The sequence below is a fragment of the Candoia aspera genome, chromosome 2 (genome assembly GCF_035149785.1).
Source record: "Candoia aspera isolate rCanAsp1 chromosome 2, rCanAsp1.hap2, whole genome shotgun sequence".
Taxonomy (NCBI): Eukaryota; Metazoa; Chordata; class Lepidosauria; order Squamata; family Boidae; genus Candoia; species Candoia aspera.
In genome coordinates, this window is record NC_086154.1 from 68,079,951 (window position 1) to 68,100,833 (window position 20,883).

Sequence of the window (20,883 nt, forward strand, 5' to 3'; positions counted from 1 at the left end):
GTTGTAGTGATCCATTTAGTTTTCACGGCAAGAATACTGGGGTGGGTCGCCATTACCTTCCCCAGGGATCACATTTAGTCTGACCTCTCTGTCATGACCTTCCCATCTTGGGTGGCCCTTCACGGTTTAGCTCATGGCATCATTGAGGTGCTCAAGCTCCAGCACCATGAGAAGGTAACGATCCTTTGCTGAAGGGAGCTCAGAGGTACTTTGGGCAAATGAAAATGATGATCATGGTTGGAGATAGCAGAGCACCAAACAGTAAGCCCTTTACAACATTAAAGTGACAGCTTCTTGATGACCTCAAGTAATTAGAGGTAGAGGCTGGGGAGGAAGGGCAGTGAAGGAGCTAGGACATCTGAAAAGGAATACAAAGACGATGGGCAGAAAGTAGGGAGGCAATGGCACAGGGACAGAGGAGCTATAGTGATATGGAAGGTGGGAGGTCCCCTTAATCCAGAAATATCATTTGAGCCCCCAGCCTTTTTTCTTATTGCAGCTGGTGCCAATGGAATTTGTTTCTTCTATTTGATTTTGTCTACTGAATTCTAACATCTAGTAAGCAGGTCCATGTTGGAAAACCCAAAATGTTGGAATTACTCTCATGGTTATATAGAGGTATTTTGGTTATTTTTAGTGCCTTCAGATAATTTCACTAGTGCACCAAACTTTGGATGGGGCATCCTCCTACTATGGGGCTTGGGCAGTTATTCCAGCTTTTGTTAGATCTATTCATTATACAGTATTTATTCTATAACCGATAAAAGGACAGTGCTGTAGAAGTGGAAATGTGTCCTCCTAAATTCTCTCTCAAAAGTAGCTTTAATAAAAAAGACTGGCTTCTTCTTTTTTTTAGTTGTAAAATTGACAGTAGCAAGACATTTTGTCAACTACATTTTAGTTTACTAGATATCTAAGCAGAAGGAAAATGGTAGCGCTATGAAAGTGGCTCTCTCTCATCTGGGACCAGTCTTAATCATTTTGATATCACCCCGAAAACTGTCTTGATTACTATTAACATTAAGTTTGTGTTAGTAGAATAGAAATCAGATGGTGCAGTTTTGTTTGTTCATTGTTAATAATCCCAATATTTCCTGTTTCTTTTATAGTCTAAAGAATGGCATCATAGGCTAGAGAACAATAAAGGGAAATGAAGTGATAGAAAGACAAGATAAGGAATATATAAACAATATTACTTGCACATATACTGCCCTTAACAGCATCACACTGTTGAAGTGCAATTCAGCCATCCTCATTTGTTTGGAAGCTGGACATTGGAAGAGAGCAAAGATATTCAAATAAGATTCAGTTATGGGTATATGTGGAAAATGTAGTAAATTTGCATACATTTAAATAAGCAGATGTGGGTAATAGTTAGATAAGCAGATTCTGAGCCTGAATAAATGCAGATCAGTGGGGTTCAGAAGTAAAAATAAAGTTTAACTGCATTTAGTTTTACCACTCCAATAGAAAGCAACCTTGGCTCAGTCATTCTCCTGACCACTGTTTTTTGCTAATTGCTAATGTCATTTTCCAGACAGGTAATACAATTGGCAAAGTAATTGATTCTTGAAGATGCATGCTGTCCAGACCTTTGGTAGCACAGGATATATTACTGAGCTTATTTGGCAGCTTTGTTTGTGGCTGTTTTGATTATCCATAGTCTGCAGATGCAACGTGATAGACTGACCTCTATTAACAACAACAGGCAGGGAAAAGCAAAATTAGTCTTGTTAGAGTCTCACAGTGAGAGGATAAAAGCTTCCATGACTCATCCATTAACCTGAAGTATCTCTAGAGCACATTTAGTGTGCAAAATGCTTATGTTTCTCTCATCTTTTCTATGAATGCATGAGGTGGAGAATCAGTAACTTACTGGAGGCTGTTTAATGACATGAACAATCACATGTTTATAGAATTATGAATGGTATGAAAGGAGTGGAGAGAAGGACATTTTTCTTTCCATCTCATATTGCATCATGGGGATCGTTGAAGTGTCAGCTTGACCACAGGGAATCAGATGTCCAACACAGTTTTAAGAACACTATTTTTCACCTGCTGCATTGGTTTTACTTCATCTTGCCATTTGTTTCAGCACATAATGTTGACATTTATTGACTATGTCACAACTTTAGACAGGTTCAGTCTAAATTTTTTATGAATCTAATAGACAACTTTTTAAAAATGTTAGCACAAGTTATTGATGAAGTAGAATAGCAAGACTTCATACACATGGCTATTCAAATTATAACCTACTATATTATTTTCTCCTCTCCTGCACCCACCCCCCTTCCCTGTTTCTTAATTTCTGCTACTAGGGATCTCTTTGCACCAGACTACACTGAAACTCATTATACCAAAATTGGAACAGCCCAAACCATCTCCTTGAACAAGACAGTGAGTATTCAACATAATTTCATGAAACAGATCCACTTGGAAACATAATCCTGGTTCCAGCTTTGATAGGCTTTACATGGAGTAATGTCCTAGTCTTGATTGGGACTCTGAAAAAATTGGTTTGGAGGCACAAAGGAGTAGGAGAAGAAATGATCAAGGGAACAAGTTCAAATATACTCTGATTAAAAGCTGGGGGAGTAAATAAGGAAACATCCATTGGTCCTTTGCATCCTTCCTGCTGAGATCATTGCTAAGTGTGTTATTTGATGAAAGTAGTGATTGAATAAGAATCTTGTTATGAGAATTATGATTGTGGCTGCTACAGTTTTTACAAATGCAGCCGTCTCTGTTCAGTTCATTTCTTCACTAGCATAATTATCTTCCTGTGGGTAAATATAATAAGCCACAGTATTTTTATTTCTTCACTGCCCAGAGCCATTTTGGAGTACTGAAACATAGAAATACCAATAATTAATAAATAAATAAATAAATAAATAAATTTCAAGTGAGACAGAATATCTGAAATAGCCAAAATAGAAATATGTTCTATTCCATTTAAAGCTGGACAAATTCTAGAAGACATTGCTGCTTATGAAAAACTGTGACTTTATCTTAAAATGCAAAACTCTCGTAATCCACTACATACTACATTAGCAGTTTTCCAGATGTTGTTTCACAGAATGCACTGAAATGTTCGTTTGTAACTGTTCATTGTAATGATGAACAGCCCCATACAGTGCTGTACAACTGCAGTGATCCATAACTATGTAGAATTGGTTTGCAATTTGGATATGGTCCTTGGAAAGCCATACAAAGTTGGCAATGAACTTCATTGGTGCCTCTAGTGCCGTGCTGAATTGCAGTGATATGCTGATGGGCCACTGAATTACAGTGGCAAAAAACGGTGAACCAACTGCTAGAGCTGTGCAGCTAGACTGAGAAGGTGCCATGCTATAATGTGCATTCTTTCTGATTGCCATGTCCTCACCTCTTCACTTGCACTTCCTCCCCGTGTAATATCTGTCTATGTTCCTGCCCATGCCTGACACCCACCCTACCCCTTGTTCCTTTCTGTGCAGGACTCTTCCAGTCATAAAACTGAAGAGATTGGCTACAACCTTTCCTTTTGCCTCAATAGCAAAGTATTCATACATGAAAATCCCAGGTTCTAAATCAGTATATGTTGTCTGTACTTTCTAAGCTCCATCCTGGAACAGAGACATCTATTCTAGAAGTGCTCATGAGCTTAAAAATGGATATCCTCCAGGAGCTGATCTCTCAACTACTGCCCTCTGCTAAGTGGGATCTGAAAGCTTGTTATCCTCTCAGGGCCTTCCAAAACTAACTTATGCCAGCTGGCTCATGTCCATCAGGACCTCTCTCCTGAATTAACTGACTGGAAAAATGTTGACTGGCTAGCACTTCAGATAGTGAATTAGATGGTTTACAAATAAATGTTCTTAATAACAGATACCATCTTTCTTGATATTGTTCTCTACTGTAGTTTCCTAAAAGAAGCTGACTGTGCAGAATTGTAATGGCTGTTGAGTTGTAGATTTATTTTTTTTTGCTGTTTTTCATTATTGGAATCTATGCAGTATAGCTTTATGATTTCATAGTATGTTTGTGGTTTTTCTTAAAAAGAAAACTGTAGGATACTAGCTCTTCCAGAAGTATGTAAAAATGTTCAGCCAGAAGATTCTTCCTGACTTCAGCGTACACTGATTCTGCTCTTCAGGCTGAGATCTCCAACAGTTTTGCTCAGTAGAATAATAAATGCATTAGTACATATAACTCTCTTGCTGTCTCTCTCTCTCTCTTGCTCTCAAAGTAGAAATAGGCTGCCAAATTAGTTTTCCCCTCCCCCAGAAAATGACTTCCAGGAGTTACAAATCAAATGAGGGTATGCATAAGAACCTAACATTGGGCTCACATACCATACTAATTCATAATATAATGTATGGTAGAGTATGATGCTGAACCTAGTCATTGTTCAAACATTTTGCTAAGCCATGTTTAGATTAAGTGTTTTTTATTTAATAACTCCAAATGGTTGGGTTCAAACAAGATGCTAAGACAAAACCAAAGTAACTGTCTTATGGTTTAGACAAATCTGGGAAACCCAGCTATTATGGACAATTCAACTATGAGTTATTTTTCGTGGGGGTGGGTGGAGAGAGAGATTGAAAAGGATTCATACCTCTAAAGGGTATGAGCATACCTCTAAAGGGTAAGCCATAATGGGATCACTTCTATGTCTTTTCATGTAACACTGACTTGGATTCCTACGAAAGGAGTGGGGAAATATAAATGAATCTACAGAATGAGGTTACTTGCGCTTGACACTTCCTTTCATCCTCTCAGAATCATTGCTTTTACCATGGTCGAGTGAGGGGGATTCATGAATCAAGTGTGGTGCTCAGCACATGCAGAGGTCTACGGTAAGTTCCCAGCTCTTTCGTGCGTTTTCTGGCTACAAAGTGACATTTGTATGATCTCATAATTTGCAGTTAAAAGATAGAGTGATGACCAAAGGACTGTAAAAAGAAAGAATAGATAAATGAACAGCTAAACAGAGATGGACAAACATGACAGCTTTTCTCTGTGTGCCGGTCTGCTGCTAATCCCTACGTTTCTGAGGATGATAGCTCAGAAGGCTTCAGTGTTACTTGTATTGTTCTTTCCAGATACCACAAGGCAGGGATGGGCAGCTTTTTGGCAACAGTGCTGCTGCTGCTGCTCCCTTTCCTCCTTCTCTTCCACCACCACCACCACTGTGGACCACACTGAGATGGCAACACTGGGGGTTGTGCTTACTTGTTTTGAGGAACTTGACTTTTTTTAAAGAAATATCCTGCTACACCTATTTTACTACTTCTTAAAAAAAACACTCTTCAGAGTTTTGTACCAAATTTCTGTAGACCAATTTTGAGAGGCTTCAGGGGTCAGAAAAAAAGAGGCTAGGGGTAGCTTTGTGCAGCCCACAAGTTAGAGGTTAGTTATCCCTGCTGTAAAAAGAAACATTAATTATGTATTCTGGGACTTCATTTCCTGGGTACCTGCAGGGTCTTCTTCCTGTTTGCCTATTTGGAATAAGATCATTGACTGTCTAGCCCAGCATTATCCACTTTAACTGATAGCAGGTCTCCAGAGTTTGAGATAGGTATTTTTTCCAAGCTTCCCTGGAGACATCAGGATGAACTCTGGAGCTTTTGCAGGTAATCCCCAGTTCTAACAAATGTCAGGATCTTTCCGTTTTAATTCATTCTGATTTTATTGCTTAGTTTCAGAACAATCTTCTGAATATTTCTTTTGGTCTTAATATTTGTAACCATCTTGGCAAATGCCTGTTCCTTGCTACAGTATGTACTTCTCACTTAATAATGGAATTTCATAAAATCCCTGGGTAGCGATGAGTCTTTATTGTTGATTAACATACATTAACTCTACAGAGCACTTGAGAAATTAAACATGTTGTTTTTATAAATGGGACATGGTTTCCTTTTGGTTACTTTACTTCAGAACCAGTTGGAAGCTGGGCTTCTGTCCAGTTAGGAAATAGCTTTGGCCAGTCTTTTTTTTAGAAAAATCCTCAATAACCTCAAGTCACCTTAATGTAAACAAACTGTATGGATGTATAAACAAAGTAAAGGCTGCCTTTTATGGCTGATATACTGTAAGCCACAAGGCCTGCACAAAATTGAAAGCATTGCAGGTGCAAAGTGACCCAGTTTCATCCCTCCCTCCCTTTTGTCTCTGGCTTTCAAAATTTCCAGCCAAAAGGTTGTACTTTGTTGTTGCTGTTGTTAATTTTTTGATTGACAGTAGAATTGCTCCATATATTGGCCAGCATCCTTCACATTATTTTAATATCAAAATAATTTAGGATTACTGGTAATAAACAGAAGCTAAACCCTTGCATATGTTTTTATATCTTGTGGGAAAGAAAAGCACAGCTAGAGAAGAGACTGACTGCAGACCAACATTTCTTGCTTTGTAAACTGGTGCTCATTAAAAACCCATTCACTACTCAGAACTTAATTCTTAAGTATAAAACTTAATATTTAAATAAAGCAGTTCTATATGTAACTCACCTGAAACTTAATGACTTTTAACTTTTTCTGTAGAAACCAGAAGTAGCTAGTGAATACAGCAATATTGGCTAAAGCTCATTCTGCATGTATGAAAATGTGCCTGGCAAAAGTGTTATTAGCAGTTGATCACACTCATCTTCCTTCCTTCCTTCCTTCCTTCCTTCCTTCCTTCCTTCCTTCATTCATTCATTCATTCATTCATTCATTCATTCATTCATTCATTCATTCATTGTTATATAGCCACCCATCTCACAAATGTGACTCTGGGTGGCGTACAGTAAAAAACCAAGCCATAAATGAACAACATTAAAAACATTCCATAATAATTATTGAAAGAGTAGGAGAGAGCATCTTCGATGTTACAGACAATGTACAGTAGTCATATCATTCACCATATGCCAGTGTTATCTGCAGCAAGCTTGGATGAAGGTAACTGGTTATGAATTGCCATACTTTTCATCAAAACGACCATGACACAGATTGTGTTGAGAGGTGTGACTTACTCAGAGCCACCCAGTGACCTTCATAGCTTAGAGGGATATGAATACAGCTCTCATAACTAAAGTTGAGCATCAGTCACAATACCACACTTATTCCATTATTCCACACTTATTCATCAGTGAGAATGTAGGCAGTGCAAAAGGGTTGTAAAGTTTCCTCTTCTGAGAAGTCCTTTCATTTTGCACATTTGCCTGAATTTTATGAAGATCCTTCTACTTAGCAGCTTTATGTTTGTTAGTTATCATGATGGTTGTAGACTTTTCATTTCAATTTTTACCAGAATGGAGAAGGAATTGCTATTCTGTTTACCTCCAGAATTAGATGCCATTTTTCATGATTGTGTATGAAACTGCCCGGTTATTTAGATCAGCAGGAAGGATCTTTTGAAGGTGGTCCCATTGCCAGAAGCTTGACTGCCTGGTACCTATCTCACATTTGACTCCCAGGCTATGGAATATTTTATATAAGGGGATAATTTGTTTTCCAGAACTGTTTTACCCCAGTATTTTTTAAAAATGGCAAATGGCATTTTCTTTGTCAAACTTTGAAGTGTTAATTGATTTTAGTGAAATTGATTTTAGTGAAAGTGATTTTAGTGAAAGTGATTTTATTATGTTTTTAACTTCCTATTTTAATTCTCCATAAATGCTTATAAAAGTAGAAGTATGGGCTATAAATAAAATATATCATGACCATCTCCCATTATTGAAATCCTCTCATTCTCTTTGCAATATTTCTAATCTACAATGCCATTGGCATTCTTTTTATTTCAAAATTGTTCTAGTTTTGATGAGAAATTAGAATACTGCTTTTTGTGTAAAGCAACTGATCCATTGCAGAAGAGATCTGGTGACATTCTGCAAAGAAGACTGTGCAGTTGACCTCTCATAGAATCTTTATTTGTTGCTGAACATGCAGAAAAGCATCTGAGTAAAGAGAGGATTCAGGTTTTTCAAAGGAAGCTCTCCAAGTAATCATAATAATTTGTAATAGTTTTCAGTGACTTAAAAAGCCTTCCTTCCAGAAAAGACCATTCAACTTGAAATAACAGACACTATTGATTTATTTCTTTGTTCATTTTTTTATTCTTTGTCTCAGTCAATTTATATGGCTGCCCATCTCACAGCAGTGACTTTGACTAGCTAACATAAAATTAAAACTCAATTAAAAACAACCAACCAGTAACAATAGCAATAAATATACATAGAGTGGACAGCTTGCTTAGACTTCATCATGAAGCCCTCTATTTCCATTACTAATTTTACTTTAGATTCTTTTGGTCACTTTGTTTTATCATAATAAATGTAATATTGGTCTCCTTATAACCATTTAGGAAAGCAGAAAGTTATTATTGGTTCTCAGAACTTGTCATCTCTTTTCCTTATTGAGTTCAGAATTTAAAATACAGGATTTTATAAAAATTCCTGGTTAGCTTTGAAAATCAAAGAACAAAATGGGCTTAGCAACTGTCCCATATTACTAAATGTCACTCCTATAAATACCTACTCTGAACTACATCCCACTGAGTTCAGTTGTTTTCTTTTTTTTCCCTTTGTTTTGCCTTCCCTGCCTTCTGATGGTTTGTTAAATTGTTTTTCAGTGGCCTTATAGTTATAAGCAACAACTTCAGTTACGTCTTAGAACCTCTTCCTGATAGTCAGGAGCAACACTTAATCTACAGATCTGAGCATCTCAAAGTTCCCCATGGAAGTTGTGGAAATGAGCATTTGGAATCAAAGATGAAAGATTGGCTTGCAGAGTTGACAGGCCGAACTGAATCACATTACCACAGGGTATGTCTGAGTTACTCCTACCTTGCAGTGTTTGGCAGCATCAGAGCAGAGGGAGTGAGAGGGGATGAGGAAGAATAAAGATTCCCATGGTGCTTTTCTTAAGCATTCAAATCGCTGTACGTGGGTTATCCCAAAAACCATTCCAGCAGTTGGAGAATGTAGGCTAGTTTATTATCCCCATGCTAATGGATAAAAAGCTGAAGATGAGAAATACAGGTAGTCCTCACTTACAACCACTCATTCAGCGACCGTTGGAAGTTGTGACAGTGCTGAACAAGTGGTACGTACAGTTGGTCCTCGAAATTCCATCTGTTGCAGTATTCCCGCAGTCATGTGATTGCGATCTGGCCACTTGGCAACCACCTCGCACTTATGACAGTTGCAGCATCCCACGGTCACGTGATCATCAGTTGTGACCTTCCCTGCTGGCTTCTGGCAGGGAAGGTCACAAGTCACTCAGGTAAGTCTCCCCCACCCAGCACCCCCAGGCCTGAACACTTGTGCACACCACTGCAACCACCCATACAGCCTCCTCTACCCGGCAGCAGCCATTTACCTACCTGCCTACTTGTGAACCACCTGAGACTTGCAACTTCCTGGTTGTTGGAAGCCAGCAGGAAGTTGTCAGGAAGTTCTCGCTTAATGACCTGCAGTTCTCACTTAACAGCAACGGGGACTGCCGGGATTGCCATCACTAAGTGATGCAGTCTTGTGATGTCATGCTTTATGACTGCATCACTTAGCAACAGAAATTCTGGTCCCAGTTACTGTCATTAGTCAAGGACTACCTATAGTGGACTGTGTAAATGCATGTTCAAGCTAAACACTAAACTGGGGATTCATGGCTCAAAAATATAATGTTAAGTTCTGTGGTCGTTTTTTTCATTATTTATGTGAACTTTTGGGTGGGGGGATTGTGGAGCAGGGGGTTTCATCTCTCTGTTGGTGAACAAGTGAGCAGAGAAGGACCAGTTCATTTCTGATGTTTTTAAATATTTTCATTGGTTCATAACCTGCCATTTTCTCTCCTGAAAGCTCTGATAACTTACGCTGTGGATGAGATAGTCACTCTGGCATTGTTTATTTATTTAAGAATTTATATGCCAGAATTAAAAAAACAAACAAACCCAAGGGTGTTTCTAAAACAGAATTCAGTCAATTCAGAGGGCTAGAAATATTTTCTAGTGTTTGTACTTGGTGAAATAAAAAACTCATAATTTAAAACTTGCGATAAAGCAACAGGAACTAATATTTATAGGAGAATAATAGTTCAGTAAGTTTTGGACAGAGGCATAATGTCTTGATAAGACAATAGAATTCAAGTAATTTATAATTAGTAGCGTATATATCTGTGTATGTGTGGCAGATGAGTGAGAGTCGGAGTTAAATGAAGGGGAGACATGGTGAATCATCTGTACAAGAACAATTCCTTTCTATACCTTAAAATGCAGTTTGCACGAATAGTCGCATGAATAGTTGCTCACGCAAGGTATGACTGTCATTATTTCTCTTAAAATTAATATATGTACAGTGATGGAGCTGTTCATTGTTATACCTGACCAAAATAAACCCCAAGCACATATTTTCCTGTGTTTCTGCCATAGGTGAAGAGGGATGATCAACAGTCAATGAAATATGTGGAGCTTCTACTAGTAGCTGATTATGCAGAAGTAAGAGTCATTTATATCTGATTAGTAGTGAAGCCAGGGCAGATCAGAGCCTAACTACACATAACATGGACAAATCAGTGATCCAAAGTCCCAATTATTTTACGTTATCTTAGAAGTAGCTATGGGGAAATCCCATTAGTAAAGATATAACGAGTTTTAGAGAATGTTGATTGCAAATACTAAGAAGACCGAAAAACTGCTAACTCACTTTTCTTAAAGCATTCTGAAATATCTTACTACCAGAGTCAATGGAAGAACAACCAGAAATCCTTCATAGCAAATAATTAACAATTTCAAAATTTAAATAAGTTAAAATTACAAGGGTGTTAGAAAAAGCCATACACATGAACACCCACAAATAGCTTTGCAATGAATTTTTAATGCTGTAGATTTCAAATAATCTCTTAAGATAAAAAAGGTTATGTGGGAGATGTAGAACTATATTACTCAGGTTCAAAAGTGTCATTAGGATTTTCACTTGTCTCTTAATGAGCAAGAAATACTGTACATGCATGCTGCACAGCAGTGCACACAGTACTGGTACAATCCAAGGTGCTGGTAATCACCTTTAAAGTTCTACATGGCCAGGGACAGTGACTTGCAGGATCACCTGTCTCCAGTTGTATCTGCCCATCCCACCAAATCTGGCAATGTGGCCATGCTTCAGGGATCCTCAGCGAAACAGTGCCCTCTTATGGGACCCAGGAAACATGCCTTCTCTGTTATGGCATCTGCCCTGTGAAAATGCCTGCCCCTGGAAATCTGGACAGACCACATCTGTCCTATGTTGGCCTTCCAGAAGACTGTAAAAACCTGGCTTTTCTCACAGGCTGGGTTGTTAATGGAACCTAATACAGGTGAATGTGTGATTGAGGATAATGAACAGCAGGCCCGGCCTTCTTGTGGTGCTTCAGAAGGTCTCAGAGGCTTTCCAAAGGCCTTCCAAAGCATTGTGAGAACAGTGTGTGCTATTTAGAGAATGGCACGCGCAGCCTCAGGAAGAAGGCCTGGTGCAGCCAGCAGCTGCTTTGCATAGGGCCAGGCCAGGCACAGCTCATCAGCAGTGGGAAGAAGACAGTGAAGGTCAGCTGCGCGTGGCAGGGCCTGTGGAGTGCAGGGTGGCAGGGGCTTTGTGCTGTGGCACTGGGGTGGCTGGCCATGGGGCTTGAGGTGGCACTCAGTGCTGGCGCCTGCAGAGCTGGGGCTGAAGTAGAGGCCTGGGGGCGGGGCCAGCCAGCTGAGGACCGGGTGTAAGTACCATTTATTCAGCACCACCATTATCTTCGAACGGTTGCTGAACGAATGGTTGTTAAGCAAGGACAACTTGTATTAAAAACAATATAATATGTTGAAACTATTTTTTATTTTAAGTAATGTACTGTGTATTAGCAATAGGTAGGGATGTAAAAACATTATATCTGAACATGCCTGGAATCTGTTCCTAATCAGTGACCTGGAACTAACTAGTACCATTCCCAATATGATATTAGATAGTTCATGCATTTTTTATTTCAATGCCTTTTCCTCCTGCCCTGTTCTTTTCCAAAGACAGGACTGCTGCTGATATAAAATCTCTGGGGTAACTTGATTCTCTCACTGGCTATTTACACTATTTTTCCTACTTCTGATTTACACCTGATGTAAAGAAGTATATATTCCCATCCATGCTGACAGGTACATTCATAGTCACAACACACGCAAGATGCTTAACATCATACCTAATAATTTTTTATTCAATTATCTCAGAGTGAATAAGCCATCCTGTCTTACTCATGATTTATAGCTAAAATTGTGCAGGCGTTGCTGAGCTATGGCTATAATATATTCTTAGTGAAATGAACAGAAACATCATTACTTTTTTCTTCTCCTTAAGGTACTGAGAAGATGTATGTGTGTGATGTAGAGGACAATAAAGGACATTCTTGGTATTCCAGATGTTTTCTTTCCATTTATTAAATAAATTAATATACTTAATTAAATTATGTTTCCTTAAATAGAAATGGCCAAGCTCTTTCTAATGTTAAGTAAAGGTAAAGGTTTCCCTTGACGTAAAGTCCAGTCGAATCCGACTCTAGGGGGCGGTGCTCATCTCCGTTTCTAAGCCTTGGAGCCGGCGTTGTCATAGACACTTCCGGGTCATGTGGCCAGCATGACTCACGGAACGCCGTTACCTTCCCGCCGAAGCGGTACCAATTAATCTACTCACATTTGCATGTTTTCGAACTGCTTGGTGTGCAGAAGCTGGGACGAGCAACGGGAGCTCACCCCGCCGGCTCAGCGGTTTAACCCGCAGCGCCACCGCGTCCCTAGCCTTTCTAATGTTACCTCCCAAAAAATGAATAAATGAGTGTCTTACATCATTTTTTTCAAAGTAAAAGTTCACAGAGCCCACTTAATACTCATGGGGTGGGGAGCAGATGCAGCTTTCCAGATGTTCTTCCACTTTACTCTCATCATCTCCATGAATTATGCCCAGCATCCTGTAGCAAATTACAGAAATGTACTGTATTTGCATACATTCAGACAGGATGAGTTGCCCTGAGTCTGCCTGGTTTCCTGCTGTGCATCCCCATCATGCCCACTCTTCTTGCCTATTAATACGGTGTAGAGATTGTTACAAGCATCCAAAAGAGATGGGCCAGATCCAAAGTGTGTGACATGGGTAGTGGGAGTGAAGTGGGTGCTTTAGGCACCTGCAAGGCTTCAGGCACCCATTTTACTCAAAATCCTTCCACCCACCTACCCCCAAGTGCAAAAATTACAGCCAGTATTTGCCCCTGCCCACTCTGGGGCGCTGGTGCATGCATATGGCCTGCAGGCTGCACTTTTTGCAGATATGATGAAAAGGCTATTTCAGACTTCATATGACTGAGAACATTAAGACAGTGAAGGAGAACACTCATTGGATGAGTATGTGGATACTTTATATAATTTATTTGGAGTCAGTGTTCCATTTAAACATGAGCTGGAAGAGCAGAAGCCAGGGAAAAGTCATGATATTCCTAACTCAGACCTTGACTTACGATATCCATGGGATAAACTGAGACTTGGATTTCAAATCTTGGCAGTAACTGGAGCTGTACAGGAGTATATTTTCTACAACTAGAAATGGCAGCACATTTATTTATGAAAATGTATATTGTAACATAATTCTGACTGATTATTTTGCAGAACTATTGTGGCTGAATTTCTTTTCCCATTTCAGTTTCAGAAAAATAATTATGATCTTCAAGCAACCAAGAATAAATTAGCGGAGGCTGCCAATTATGTAGATAAAGTAAGATCAGATATATGTTTTACAGGAAAACCTATATCGTTTAAAATAACAAACCAGGAAAAGCTATGGATTTAACTGCCTGTTCCATGTAATCTCCCACATTTTCTGAAAAGAAAAACAGAAACAAATGGATAGAAGAAGTAAAGATAAGGAGTAGAGATAAGGTTGTGGGAGAGTTGCATTTTAATTTTTCTATTACAGAAAAAAAAATACAACTGTAGGACAATTTATATGTATCTTCTAAAAGTATATATTCTTTTTGTGCAAAAAGGAAAATTAAAGAGGAAAAAGAGAAATAGAAAAAAAGGAAAGTACAACTATAGGGAAGAAAAAGTTGCATTACTCAGAAAATGCATGTATTTTTATATTTCATGCAGCCAAATTTTAAGATAATATTAATCAGTCTTTCCATGGCATCAATGGAATGTAACTTTAAAAATAGGAGATGATTACTGATCTGTAATCCAAGACTGTAAATCCAGAATAACTCTGTCTTTCCACTCTGAATTAATTATCTTCATTTTTACCCCTCATCCATGATAATATACCGGAATTTTGGAACCTGTAATTATATGAATAATTACTGTAGATTCCATAATTTTGGTATACAGTTCAAGAGCACCTTCACATCTTTAGACAACAGCGATCTTTATAACAGTGTATTAACAAATTTGTGAATATTAAATAAAATGGAAACATTAATAGAACCACATTGTCATGAGTGCCGTTGAGCTGAAGTCATCAGCGCAATGGCACACATGACAATAGCAAGGAAATAGGTGAAGGGGTGCAAGATAAGTAGCCATCAACCCACAACGACTAACGGCCAACAAACAATAACTAAACGGATCACGGAGCACACCCAAGCCATCAGCGCCAATACAACGGAGATCGCCCAGCTGACAGCAATCAGCAGAGGAATAGAAAACCTGATGATGGGCGATCCCGGAACCCCTCACCCACCGGCAGGGCAACGTATTGGACAAAGGGGGGTGACGTGACCACGAGTGAGGGGGCGCTGACCGGCGCGGGGTATTTAAACCCCGCACCGGCGCGCTCCTGTCACTCTCAGCTTTTTTCTTCCAACGCTGTAACTGCGCTGTGAATAAATCAGAGCCTGATCCACGAACCAGTGTCTGAGTATTATTCAGAGGCAGGCAGCGCATGACATAAAGCTGAGAGTCATAAACTCAGCCTCGCCGAGCCCCACCGGACGACAACGAGCCGCGGGAGGAGTAGACGGCGAGAAGACCAGCAAGATGAGGCCGGAGCGGCGCGGGCAAGGAGGGCGAGCCGCGCGGCAAGAGACAGAGGAGGACCGACCAAGGCCAGAGGCACCGCGGACTCCCGGAGCCATGGACGCCCACCCCACCCGACCCGAGCCTCAGCTCCCACCCCAAGGGGAGATGGCGACGGAGGCAACCCGACCGCGGGAGGGAGCAGCACGACTTCCGAAACCAGCGGAGGACCCCGCGCCCCACATCGCACCCCAGCAACGGGCGTGGAGCGACAGCCCAACGGCGGTCAACACGGAGGAGGACGACGGAGACACCCAGCAGACGGCGGAGGAAGCGGACCCGCGGCAGAGGGACGATGAACCCCGCTGGCAACCCACCCCCGAGGACGCGCCAACGGAACCGGCCCCAGCGGCGGCGCGGGCTGTGGACGAGGAGGCACGAGCTGAACTCGCGGCCATGCGGGCTCGACTGACGGAACTCCGGACCATGCTCCAGTCGCTTATGCCCCCCGCGCCACCCAACGACGTCCCCGCACAGGCCCACACCCCGAGCGAAGCACCGAACCCCCACGGGCCAGCGGAGGGTCAGCAGACGGCACAGGCGGACGACACCACACACCGGGAAGCGAGAGGCGGGGCCGCGCAAAACGCCCGGGCCCCAAAGGACTTCCCCATCTTCTTCGATGGGACCCCCACGAAACTCTCGTTTTTCGTCACGAACGCTAGGGAGTTCATGGGGAGGCACGGACACTCCTACGACTCCGAGGCCGACAAGATCACCGCCGTGGCGATCAAACTCCAAGACAGGGCGGCGGACTGGTACGTCCAACTGTACGAGTCCAGCTCCCCCGCCCTCGCCACCTTCCCTGCTTTCATCAATGAGATGAAAAACTACTTCGAAGACCCCCTAGCCAAAGTAAGGGCGAAAAGCGCACTCCAAAGACTTAAACAGGGCACACGCACGGTCCCTGACTACGCCCTGGAGTTCAAAGCCCTCGCGGGGAAGGTCAGCGACTGGTCCGAGACCACCCTGCTGGAAATGTTCAAAAGGGGGCTCAACCGCGACGTTCTCCAATGGGCCCTCTACCGCGACGACCCAGAAACGCTACACGGGTGGATCCACCTCGCGGGGAAAGCCGAACACGCGCACCGCACCTTCCTCATGACAACCACGGAAGACACAAACTATGCCGGAAAAAAGGTACCCGCACCACACGTGGGGATGGCCGGCCCCATATACCCAAAAAAGAAATTCAACCGGGAGCCCTGCGGGAGGTGTGGCAAATTAGGGCACAAGACGGTGGACTGCTTCGCCAACCGACCGCCGACCAGTGCGCCCAAACCCACCCCGAAAATTAGCCCCAAACCACCCAACCTGGGGCCGCCCCCTCACCGCCGAATGACCGTGGCCACAGCGACACCAGAGGAAGGCTGGGACGCTTACTGGGGGGAAGAGGATAACGCAGACCCCGACCAGCCGGCGGGAAAAGCTCCCCGCCTGCCCTGAAACGCGTGGCGAGGCAGGCGGTGGGACAGCAGCGCGGACCACCTCGACGGAACGACGAAAGCCCCGTAATAATGGCAGCAATCAAACTCTCTGCCGGCAACGGAGCCAACACGGCCGCGGCACTAGTGGACTCGGGGTGCTCAAAAAACCTCATCCACCCCGACCTAGTCGCCAAACTCGACCTCCGCTGCTTCCCCCTCCCCACGCCGCTGGCATTCCACCAGCTGGACGGCTCCACAGCGGGAGGGAAACCAGCCACGCTACAAACCGAGCCGGTCACCCTGCAAATGGGCACTCACACCGAGCGCACATCGTTCGTCGTCACGCACATCGGACGGCCCATTGCAGTCCTGGGGATGCCATGGCTCGCGACAAACAACCCGCGGATCAACTGGGAGACCCGCACTTTCACATTCGGCGACGGCGAGTATCGAGCACCAGTTCCAGCGGGCACAACCAACCCCACGGTAGGACGAGCGGAGGCGACCACACAAGACAACGCCGCTACCACAGCAGACCTACCAGAACAATACGCCGACTTCTCCGAGGTCTTCGGAGAGGCAGAAGCTGACCAACTACCCCCCCACCGCAAGACGGATTGCCGGATCGACCTACTGCCCGACGTCCCCTTACCTAGACCAAAGATCTACTCGATGACCCCGAAGGAGATGGCAACCCTCCGGGAGTTCATCGATAAAAACCTAGACAGGGGATTCATAGAGCCAGCATGCTCACCGGTCGGAGCCCCCGTCTTATTCCGGGAGAAGAAAGACGGGACCCTACGGCTCTGCACCGACTACCGGGGCCTAAACGCGGCTTCCCTGTCCAACAAATACCCCTTACCCCTGGTGAAGGACATGCTCGCCCACCTGTCCACGGGCAAAGTCTTTTCCAAACTGGACCTTCGCGAGGCGTACTATCGCATCCGAATCAGGGAGGGGGACGAATGGAAGACGGCGTTCAACTGCCCCCTAGGCGCCTTCCAGTACAAAGTACTGCCCTTCGGACTCGCGGGGGCCCCTGGGGTGTTCATGCAGCTCATCAATGAGGTACTGCATGAACATCTGTTCAAAGGGGTCCTGGTCTACATCGACGACGTCCTTATTTACACAAAAACGCACGAGGAACATGTGACCCTAGTCAGGCAAGTCCTCGACAAGCTCAGAAGGGCGCAGCTCTATGCCAAGCCTACAAAGTGCGAGTTTCACAAAGAGCGCCTAGACTATCTGGGGTACCGAATCTCCGGGGACGGCATCGAAATGGACCCCGCAAAAGTCGAAGCGGTGCTAAACTGGGAGCGCCCCCGCAACAGACGCCAACTACAGAGCTTCCTCGGATTCGCGAATTTTTACAGGTCATTCGCCCGGGGGTTCGCAGAGATAGCCCTCCCCCTAACGGACCTCCTCAAAACCAAAGGGGTGGGGGACACCCGACGCGCCAAGAACCCAGGCACAGTGCTGAATTGGACTCCCGCGTGCCAGACCGCATTCAACAAGCTGAAAGCGCTGTTCACTACGGAGCCAATCCTCGCGCACCCGGACCCAGAACGGCCGTTCGTGGTCCAAGCCGACGCCTCAGACTTCTCCCTGGGAGCCATCCTGCTACAGAAAGACCCCACGGGACTCCTGAAACCATGCGCCTACCTGTCAAGGAAGTTCTCCGAGACAGAAAGGCGATGGCACGTCTGGGAGAAAGAAGCCTTCGCGGTGAAATCAGCGCTAGAGACATGGCGACACCTACTCGAGGGAGCCACCCAACCATTCGAGGTCTGGACTGACCACCGGAACCTCGAGGCCCTACGAACGCCTAGACGCCTTAGCCCAAAACAGGTCCGATGGGCCCAATTCTTCAGCCGCTTTAATTTCCAGCTGAAGTTCATGCCGGGCAAAAAGAACTTCCTGGCCGATGCCCTCTCCCGACTGCCCCAAGACGAAGAGCCCGCCCCAGACACCATTGGGACGGTCCTATCCGCCTCGCAACTGGGGATGGCCGTGACCACCCGAAGCGGCGCGCGGAGGCAGCTCGACTCTACGGCGCAGCCGACGGCGGGACAACCGGCGACCGGAAGAAGCCAACCGCAACTACCAGGGGGAATGCGCACGGACCTCGCCGCCGCCCTCAAAACCGACCCCTGGTTCCTGGCAAACCCCGACAAGGTAACGATGGCACAGGACCTGGCATGGGGGGAAGGCAGAATCTACGTCCCGGACTCGCAACGCCAGGCAATCTTGCATAGGTCACACGACGCCAAACAAGCGGGACACTTTGGGTTCCTCAAGACCCTACACCTAACACGGCGTCAATTCTGGTGGCCCGCGCTCAGGCGAGACGTAAAAACCTACGTAGCGTCCTGCCCAACGTGTGCTAGGGCCAAACGGGCACCAGGCAAACCCGCGGGGCTATTACAACGGGTGGCAGAACCCTCCCGCCCATGGGAGGAAATCTCTATGGATTTTATAGTGGACCTCCCACCCAGCCAGAAGAAAACGGCCATTTGGGTGGTGAAGGACTACTTCTCAAAGCAGGCCCACTTCATCCCCTGCACGTCGGTCCCATCCTCACAACAGCTAGCCAAACTCTTCCTCATCCACGTGTACAGGCTACACGGATGTCCCGCACGTGTGGTGACCGACAGGGGCACACAGTTCACCTCCAAATTCTGGCGGGCCTTCCTAAAGCTGACGGGGACCCAACAGGCCCTATCTACGGCTTGGCACCCCCAGACGGACGGAGCCACAGAGGTTCTTAATGCCACCTTGGAGCAATTCATACGATCATATACTAACTACCACCAAGACGACTGGGCTGAACTGCTCCCGTTCGCCGAAGTCGCATACAACAACGCCGTCCACACGAGCACGGGGAAAACTCTGTTTGAAGTAGTCTCGGGGCGCGACTTCGTCCCCATACCGGAGCTACCTCAACCCCCGGAACCCCAGGTGGACGCTAGCGACTGGGGACGGAAGATCGCGGAAGCATGGCCAGTAATCACGGCGGCGCTGAAGGATGCACAGGCAGCCTACAAAGAGCAGGCCGACAAGCACCGGCGCCAACAACCGACGTTCCAAGCGGGGGATATGGCCTACCTATCCACCAAGTTCCTAAAGTCAACCCAACCCTCGAAAAAACTGGGGCCTAAGTACATCGGGCCGTTCCGAGTCACGCAAATAGTGAACCCGGTAGCAATACGCTTGGACCTGCCACACAACCTACGGAGACTCCACCCGGTGTTCCACACCAGCCTCCTGAAACCGGCAACCACCTCCCGATGGCACCCAAGCACGCCACAGCCCGCACCGGTGATGATCAACGGGCAACACCACTTCGAGATAAGGGACATTCTCGACTCCCGCAAGCAACGAGGAACTCTACACTATCTGGTCAGGTGGAAACACTTCCCCCACCCGGAATGGGTGGCGGCGCACAACGTTAACGCGCCTGACCTGACCAGAGCATTTCACCGGGCATACCCCGACAAACCACAACAAAGGTCAGCAAGCCAACCCCCCCCCCCCGCAGGCCCCCCCCGCCTCCCGTGCCCCAAGGGAAAGGGCCCCCCCAAGCCCGCGACTTGGGTGGACCTCCCCCCCCCGGGACTCACTCCCCCCGCCCCGGGCCCACGGGGTGGTGACAAGCGTTCGCCAGCACCCTCGCCCCGCCCCCCCGGCCGCGGGGGAGTGGCAAGCAAGTCAACAGGGCAACCTGGGGGCAACGCCCAGGAGATACAACAAAGGCGACGCACTTTAAATGAGAAAAAAGAAGGGCCCTACCTGGAGCTGATAAGCACCCGACCAGCCACGCCTCTCTCCTCGCCGAACTGAGCCAAACAAACAGGGTGTGGCTGGAGCATGCGCACGCCAGGACAGGACCCGAGCATGCGCACCATGGACACACCCTGGGAAGGCACGTGGTAGAGGGAGGAGCAAAGGGAGGGGCGACAACTACTCCGGCGGGAATTTTGAAAAAAAAAAAAAAAAATGCCGTTTTGACAGCTCCACCGAAAAAAAACAAACAAACAAAAAAAAAAAACCCAGAAAACCGGGGGGGAACACTATTCGGAAAGGGGGCAGTATGTCATGAGTGCCGTTGAGCTGAAGTCATCAGCGCAATGGCACACATGACAATAGCAAGGAAATAGGTGAAGGGGTGCAAGATAAGTAGCCATCAACCCACAACGACTAACGGCCAACAAACAATAACTAAACGGATCACGGAGCACACCCAAGCCATCAGCGCCAATACAACGGAGATCGCCCAGCTGACAGCAATCAGCAGAGGAATAGAAAACCTGATGATGGGCGATCCCGGAACCCCTCACCCACCGGCAGGGCAACGTATTGGACAAAGGGGGGTGACGTGACCGCGAGTGAGGGGGCGCTGACCGGCGCGGGGTATTTAAACCCTGCA

At 45.3% G+C, this 20,883-nt stretch overlaps 1 protein-coding gene across 1 annotated transcript in view; it reads left to right on the forward strand.

The window, feature by feature from the left end:
* Positions 1 to 379: 379 nt before the first annotated feature.
* ADAM19 (ADAM metallopeptidase domain 19) overlaps positions 380 to 20,883 on the forward strand; it is a 47,179-nt gene continuing 26,675 nt past the window's right edge. The window contains exons 1-6 of the mRNA XM_063292871.1: positions 380 to 390; positions 2,319 to 2,397; positions 4,762 to 4,838; positions 8,593 to 8,785; positions 10,390 to 10,455; positions 13,661 to 13,732. Of these exons, the coding sequence (XP_063148941.1) occupies positions 380 to 390; positions 2,319 to 2,397; positions 4,762 to 4,838; positions 8,593 to 8,785; positions 10,390 to 10,455; positions 13,661 to 13,732 (498 nt within the window). The remainder of the gene's footprint in view (positions 391 to 2,318; positions 2,398 to 4,761; positions 4,839 to 8,592; positions 8,786 to 10,389; positions 10,456 to 13,660; positions 13,733 to 20,883) is intronic.